Source organism: Delphinapterus leucas, chromosome 7 (genome assembly GCF_059928025.1).
Source record: "Delphinapterus leucas isolate spDelLeu-1000000601 "Yukka" chromosome 7, BTC_Dleu_Yukka2, whole genome shotgun sequence".
In the NCBI taxonomy this organism is placed as follows: domain Eukaryota; kingdom Metazoa; phylum Chordata; class Mammalia; order Artiodactyla; family Monodontidae; genus Delphinapterus; species Delphinapterus leucas.
Genome location: NC_143135.1, coordinates 52,403,783 through 52,412,136, shown reverse-complemented (window position 1 = coordinate 52,412,136; position 8,354 = coordinate 52,403,783). Strand labels below are relative to the sequence as shown.

Below are 8,354 nucleotides of genomic sequence, written 5' to 3'. Positions count from 1 at the left end.
CTGGGGCAAGTTCTGTGCCCTAGGAAACAGCACCCGTTAGGCCCTAAGCACGTCTACATCATTCAGATGTAGTGTGTAATCCTAACCTGTAAAATAGTGTAAGAGAGTCCAGCCAAATCTGGGTATTTCCTATGATGGGCCAACTGAATGGTGCTTTGAAAGATTAAATGTTAAATTCTTTCAAAAAGTATTTTTGGTTCTCTTGCTTGGCTGGTGACCCAGCACATGCCTGGTCTGCCTGTTGGACAGTCCAGTACCAGTTGGTGTGAAAAGCCATGTGCCACCTCTCCACTGGGGTCTCAGCATCCCTTTTTCCATCTGCAAAGCAGTGGGGCAGAGGATGGAGGAGAGGGGAGTTAGACTTGATGGCTCCCTTAGGACCCCTCTGGCTTCAGCCCTCTACGTTTCTACCCCTCAAATCCCCTGCTCTGCCTCATCTGGGACCGGCAGCTACAATTGCCTCTCTGAGAGCAGAAATGTCCAGGGCAGTGCAGTTGGCATTCCTTTGGGTGTGAAAAAAAACCTGGTGACCACACTTGTTGGAATGGGGTTCTGGTTAACTGAGGGTTAACCCTTCAACATGGAGACAATCAGGTCACTCTCTTGCCAGGTCCTCAGGGTGACCTCTGAGGTTCTCTTTCAAGGAGCACACACACAGGATGGTTGTTCTTCCCATGCTCATTTTAGACAAAGCATTTGCCAGTCACCACTTCCAAATCTAGAAGCCAGGCTGCACGATCCAGATCAATCACAGAGCAAACTAGTAAATTTTTAAAAGGTGGTGAGGACGTGTGGGGGAGGGGAATTGAAGATTAAAAAAACCTTTTTTTCCAGTCTGACATTCTGTAATTCTAGGACACGAGAGGTGTTTTTAACTAGTTTGTTTTGCATTTGTTTTAGAAAAGAAAGAAGGTAGCTGTCATTCCTAGGAATTCAAAGGGAAACTGCTTGTGAAATCAAGAGGGTTCAAACAGCAGTGATGCAGATGTAAACATGAAACTGCCTGGACCACTCATTAGAGACTCATCCTGAAGGCGGGACAAGCCAAAACTGCCTCAGCAGTCCCTGCATTGACCCCAGCACACATTTAATGAACAACCTACGATATAGGGGGTTTTGTATTTGGGCAGCTACAGCTTTCAGTTCTCTGGGTCCTTTCTAGCAACAAGAGCTCTCACGACACCTCCTTGTGGCTTCTTCTGAGTTGGTATTGGAGCAGCCCACAGCAGAGTTGGCATCAAAGAACTAAACACAATACCCGTTGGGCTGTGGCAGCCAGGAAGAAGGAAGATGACAGACCCAGGACATGCCCTAAATGGGGGAAGATGTACCATCAGCTTGGGCTCCATCGGGAAGAGAGTTGTCCCTCTGAAGGCATTTGTCCTTCCCATCACTGAAACATCATTGGGTGGGAGAGCACCCAGAGAACTTGGCAGGGAGAGAGGCAGGCAGAGCTGCTGCACCTGGAAAATGAGAGGGGTGACATTCCCTGGGTAATGAGTAGCCTGAGCAGGCAGCATGTGGCAGAAAATATTGGAAAAATCAGCCCTTTCTAGTGATGTGGTATAGTGATGTCACTTAGTAGTAGAATTTGAAACATGAGCAAAAGAAAAAACAATAAAGTAGGAATCTAAGAGATCATCTAAGATCTGATGCCCAAGAGATAGTGTGGGAAATGGAGCAGAGAAGGGACAGAAGCTCTTTGAATGCACTTATCACAGTTGTAACTAGATAATTAAATGTGTGATTGGCGTTTAAACATACCATCCTCCTACTAGAATTTAAGCCCCTGTGAAGGCAGGGGCCTTGTGTGCCTTGTTTCCTTCTCACAGCCTTGCACATTGTAGATACTTACTAAAGAGTTGATGGAAGAAGGAAGGAGTAAATTGTGCATTAAGATGGAAGAGTTAATATTGGATGGTACCCACAGTCCTCTAAACTTGGTCATAAATGATTTGGATTGCATTAATTGTAGAGTGAACTGTACGGAATTCTCCTTCCAAACTCTTGTTTTATCCAGTTTCCAGATGCTCTGACTGCCTGTCACCCTGGCATGTAGCTCTGTCCCACCATGGATGCCACAGCCTGTAATGGATCAAAAGACTCTTCACCCATCTTCTACCTGGTGGGCATCCCCTCTCTACAGGAGTTCCTCTTCCTCCCTGTCTCCTTCATCTTCTTGTTCTTCTACCTGCTTATCCTGGTGGGTAACACCCTGATCCTGGTGGCCGTGGTGGCAGAGCCCAGACTCCACAAGCCCATGTACTTCTTCCTGATCAACCTCTCAGCCCTGGACATCCTCTTCACCACATCCATTGTCCTAAAGATGCTATCTCTCCTCTTCCTCAGGGACCACTACCTCGGCTTCTCTGCCTGCTTCCTGCAGATGTACCTATTCCATGGCCTTAACTGCTCTGAAGCCTTCATCCTGGTGGTCATGGCCTATGACCACTATGTGGCTATCTGTCGCCCACTGCACTACCTTGTCCTCATGACCCCACAGACCAATGCTGCACTGGCAGCCAGTGCCTGGCTCACTGCCCTCCTTCTGCCCATCCCAGCAGCGCTGCAGACCTTCCACATGGCTTTTAACAACACTGTTCACATCTACCACTGCTTCTGTGACCACTTGGTTGCGGTCCAGGCCTCCTGCTCTGACACCACGCCCCAGACCTCCATGGGCTTCTGCATCGCCGTGGTGGTGTCCTTCCTGCCCCTTCTCCTGGTGCTTGTTTCCTATGCCCACATCCTGGCCTCAGTGCTTCGCATCAGCTCCCGAGAAGGACGCTCAAAAGCCTTCTCTACCTGCAGCTCCCACCTCCTGGTTGGCACCTACTACTCCTTCATTGCCATAGCCTACGTGGCCTACAGGGCTGACCTACCCCTTGACTTCCACATCATGGGCAACGTGGTGCATGCTATTCTCACACCTGTCCTCAACGCTCTCATCTACACGCTGAGGAACAAGGATGTCAAAGCAGCCATTACCAAAATAACATATCCCCAAGACCCAGGGCATTCTGGGGACCCTTGACCCTTAGATGTAGTTAATCCTGCTCCCAGGATACCTGTGTGCTAAGAAGAGAGAATGCCATCAAAAATGTTTTTTGAAGGAAAGAATGACTTATAGCAGGGCCAAAAGTACACCACTGGGGCTTCCCTTTACATGAATAAGCTCCATAATGATACCAACTCTTTTGTGGAAAGAAATAAGAATGTCAGATAAAATGTAAAAAGTATCTTCTTAAAAGTATCAAATAGGGCTTCCCTGGTGGCGCAGTGGTTGAGAGTTCGCCTGACGATGCAGGGGACACGGGTTCGTGCCCCGCTCCGGGAAGATCCCACATGCCGCAGAGCGGCTGGGCCCGTGAGCCATGGCCGCTGAGCCTGCGCGTCCGGAGCCTGTGCTCCGCAACGGGAGAGGCCACAACAGTGAGAGGCCCGCGTACCGCAAACAAACAAACAAACAAACAACAATCCAGTTAAAAAATGGGCGGAAGACCTAAATAGACATTTCACCAAGGAAGACATACAAATGGCCAAGGGGCACATGAAAAGATGCTCAACATCACTAATTATTAGAGAAATGCAAATCGAAACTACAATGATGTATCACCTCACACTGGTCAGAATGGCCATTATCAAAAAATCCAGAAACAATAAATGCTGGAAAGGGTGTGGTGAAAAGGGAACCCTCCTGCCCTGTTGGTAGGAATGTAAATTGATACAACCACTATGGAAAATAGTATGGAGGCTCCTTAAAAAACTAAAAATGGAACTACCATATGACCCAGCAATCCCACTACTGGGCATATACCCTGAGAAAACCATAATTCAAAAAGAGACATGTACCACAATGTTCATTGCAGCACTATTTACAATAGCCAGGACATGGAACCAACCTAAATGTCCATTGATAGATGAATGGATAAAGAAGATGTGGCACATATATACAATGGAGTATTACTCAGTCATAAAAAGAAATGAAATTGAGTTATTTGTAGTGAGGTGGGTGGACCTAGAGTCTGTCATACAGAGTGAAGTAAGTCAGAAAGAGAAAAACAAATACCATATGCTAACACACATATATGGAATCTAAAAAAAAAGGGTACTGATGAACCTAGTTTCAGGGCAGGAATAAAGAGATAGACATAGAAAATGGACTTGAGGACATGGGGTGGGAGGGTGAAGCTGTGGTGAAGTGAGAGTAGCATCAACATACATATACTACCGCATGTAAAATAGTTGGCTGGTGGGAAGCAGCAGCATAGCACAGGGAGATCGGCTCAGTGCTTTGTGACCACCTAGAGGGGTGGGATAGGGAGGGTGGCAGGGAGGCTCAAGAGGGAGGGGATATGGGGACACGTGTATGCATATGGCTGATTTGCTTTGTTGTGCAATAGAAACTAACAGTACTGTGAAGCAATTATACTCCAATAAAGATCTATTAAAAAAAAAGTGGGGTGGGAAAGCAGGCACTTGAAACCTGGTACACTTAGGGGGGTCGTGGCCCTATCTGTGTCAGGTAGTTGTTGTGAAGATTGGAGTGAGACTGGGAAATTTCATCTCAAATATCTGTAGACTGTGTCCACTCCTCTCCATTACACTTCATCCACCCTGGTGCAGGTGTTACCACCTTCTGTCTCCTGAATGAGCACAACAGTCTCTCCCCTCATCCCTCTGCCCACCCTCCATTTCATAAATGGCCAGAATGGGTTTTCTGACATACAAACATGGTCACATTACCACCCTCAATATAACTTAAAGGTTCTCAATGATCTGGCCCTAAATGACTTCTTTGACCTCACATCTCACCATTGCTACCCTCATGGCAATTCTGAACTTCTTTCAGTTTCCCAAACACACCAACTTCTCATTCTCACCAATAACTCACTCTTCTCTCTTCCTGAAGCCCTCTTCCTCTTTGTCCATTTCAGCTGAAATCTTAGTCAGGCTTCTCCTGAAACATCACTTTTTCAGGGGAGCTGGCCCTGGTAACTCACCCTGAAAAGTGAGGTAGATGCCCTTTGTATGTGCCCCCTTAGCACTTTATAATTCCCCCATCATGGAACTTTAAAAATTTTTGAACATTAGGAGAAAAGAGTTCTGAGCTCATTATATCTATTAGTCTGTGTAGGCTCCTTGCTTGTTTTATCTTCCCCTTTAGCTCCAACCTCCCAATTCCCATTCCATTCCCCTTTCCCACTTAAGCACCCACTCTGATGTGTTTGCTGTATGTCCTTAAGTATAAGCATATCTTTGAAAAGTAGGTAGTGTTGTTGTGTGCATGTATGTACACGTTTAATTGACATAAAAAGAGTTATGTTACTTCTTACATTTTCACTCAGTTCTGTTTTTTAGATCTGTCTGTGTTGCTATTTATAGATCTAGTTTCATTGGTTCCTACTGATATTCCATAGTATGATTTCATTACATTTCACTTTTCTAGTGGAGGACACCTAATTGCCTCCAACTCTTTGCTATCACTGTCTTGATAAATGTCCTTGTGTATGTCCTTGTATGAATCCATGGAGGATTCTCCCTGAAATATAGAACAAGGAGTCAAACAGGTTAGTCATGGGTGTGCATTAACTTTAGCTAAACATAGTCCCTCTTCATTATCTGCAGATTCTGTATTTGTATATTTCCTTACTCACTAACCCTAAAACCAATACTCATGACACTTTCAGGATCACTCAGGGACACGCCCAGAGCAGCAAAATATCTGAGTCACCATGTGCATGTTCCCAATTGAGGTCTAACAAGGCAACACTCTGCCCTCTTGTTTCAACTCATACTGTGGACAGGTGTCCTTTCCATGGTCTATTTTTGCCACGTTTTTAGCATTTTTGTTAGTTTTTGGTAATTTCCCTGTTTAAGTTGGTACCCAAGCATAGAGCTCAAGTGGTGTCTAGGGCTCCTAGGCATGAAAAGTCTGTGATGTGCCTTCTGGAGAAAATACATGTGTTAGATAAGCTTCATTCAGGCATGAGTTACAGTGCTGTTGGCCATGAGTTCAATGTTAATGAATCAACAATATACACTAAATGAGGGTTTTTAAAATTAATTTTTATTGGAGCATAGTTGATTTACAATATTGTATTAGTTTCTGCTGTACAGCAAAGTGAATCAGTTATACATATACATATACCCACTCTTTTTTAGATTCTTTCCCCATATAGGTCATTACAGAGTATTGAGTAGAGTTCCCTGTGCTATACAGTAGGTTCTTATTAGTTATCTATTTTATATATAGTAGTGTATATATGTCAATCAGAAACACGCATAAAACAAGGTTATGTATTTGATCACATTAGTTGACGAAAATGTTGTGACCAGAGGCTCACAGGAAATTACTCTTGTACTCCCCCTAGAAGAGTGAGTGTGAGTGTATTCATAGGGACTTTATAGAACATAACTACCACAAATAATGAGAACTGACTGTATGTACTTCATTATTGTTTCCTAGAATGGCTGTGCCTTTTATACCCCCAGCAGTAATGGATTATAATCTATAGTTTCCATTTCCCCACATCCTCACCAAAATTGGTATTACCCAACTTTCTAATGTTTTCCATCTTTATCAGGCTAAAGTGGTAGCTCATTGTTTCATTTGCATCTCTCTAATTACTAATGAAGCATCTCTGTAAATACTTGGTAACAACCCACATTTCCCCTTATTACTTATTGAGAAACTTTGCTCATTTTCTTTGGATTTCCTGTATTATTTAATTGCTTTCAGGACTTCTGTATGTTTGTTCCTTGTCAACTTTAAATATTGCAATTATGTTTTTCAAGTTTGTAATCTGTCCTTCACTGAGCAGAAATTCTTCATTTTGATATACTTAAATCCATCACATTTTCTAACCTTTTGATATGTGGGGTTTTAGCCTTTCCTCATCACTATATCACAACTATTCCCCAACATTTTCTTTCATTAGCTTCCTAGTTTTTTTATACTTATATCTTGAATTCATGTGGAGTTCCTCTCTAAGTTGTAAGGTAGGAATTCTGCTTCATTTTTCTTCATATTTGAAGCCATTTTTTCACCAATCTCTCTCTCTCTCTCTTTTTTTTTTTTTTGGCTGCACCTGCATGGCATGTGGGATCTTAGTTCTTCAACCAGGGATTGAACCCGAGCTCCCTGCAATGCAAGCACAGTTTTAACCACTGTACCGCCAGGGAAGTCCCACCAATCGCTTTTTAAAAAATAGGGCTTCCCTGGTGGCGCAGTGGTTGAGAGTCCTCCTGCCGATGCAGGGGACATGGGTTCATGCCCCGGTCCGGGAATATCCCACATGCCTCGGAGCGGCTGTGCCCGTGAGCCATGGCCGCTGAGCCTGCGTGTCCGGAGCCTGTGCTCTGCAACGGGAGAGGCCACAGCAGTGAGAGGCCCACATACCGCAAAAAACCCCACAAAAAACCTGTCCTTCCTCATTGTTTTATAGTGCCATCTTTATCAATATCAAGTTCCCATACACCTTGTCTACTTCTGAGCTATTTATTTTGTTCTATTGTCTACTTACATATTGGTATGTCAGTACCATATTATTATAATATTATAGCTTTGTAGTATCTCTTTTTACATATCTGATTCAGGAAGCCCCTTCTCACCTTTCTTTTTTTTTTCATTTATGCATAATAATTTTATTTTTTTACATCTTTATTGGAGTATAATTGCTTTACAATGTTGTGTTAGTTTCTGCTTTATAACAAAGTGAATCAGTTATACATATACATATGTTCCCATATCTCTTCCCTCTTGCGTCTCCCTCCCTCCCACCCTCCCTATTCCATCCCTCCAGGCGGTCACAAAGCACAGAGCTGATCTCCCTGTGCTATGTGGCTGCTTCCCACTAGCTATCTACCTTAGGTTTGGTAGTGTATATATGTCCATGCCTCTCTCTCCCTTTGTCACAGCTTAGCCTTCCCCCTCCCCATATCCTCAAGTCCATTCTCTAGTACGTCTGTGTCGTTATTCCTGTCTTACCCCTAGGTTCTTCATGACATTTTTTTCCCTTAAATTCCATATATATGTGTTAGCATACGGTATTTGGCTTTCTCTTTCTGACTTACTTCACTCCGTATGACAGACTCTAGGTCTATCCACCTCATTACAAATAACTCAGTTTCGTTTCTTTTTATGGCTGAGTAATATTCCATTGTATATATGTGCCACATCTTCTTTATCCATTCATCCGATGGTGGACACTTAGGTCGTTTCCATCTCCGGGCTATTGTAAATAGAGCTGCAGTGAACATTTTGGTACATGATTCTTTTTGAATTATGGTTTTCTCAGGGTATATGCCCAGTAGTGGGATTGCTGGGTCATATGGTAGTTCTATTTGTAGTT

General features: G+C 43.7%; 1 protein-coding gene across 1 annotated transcript; it reads left to right on the top strand.

The window, feature by feature from the left end:
• Nucleotides 1–1,298: 1,298 nt before the first annotated feature.
• LOC111171259 (olfactory receptor 2AT4) lies at nucleotides 1,299–3,047 on the top strand. Its single transcript, XM_022566877.2, has one exon. It carries the CDS (start codon nucleotides 2,072–2,074, stop codon nucleotides 3,032–3,034), a length of 963 nt encoding a protein of 320 aa, XP_022422585.2. The 5' UTR covers nucleotides 1,299–2,071; the 3' UTR covers nucleotides 3,035–3,047.
• Nucleotides 3,048–8,354: the final 5,307 nt, after the last annotated feature.

Bases quoted from the DNA above. Each gene is read 5' to 3' on its own strand.
- LOC111171259 (XM_022566877.2), top strand. From the start codon at position 2,072: ATGGATGCCACAGCCTGTAATGGATCAAAAGACTCTTCACCCATCTTC.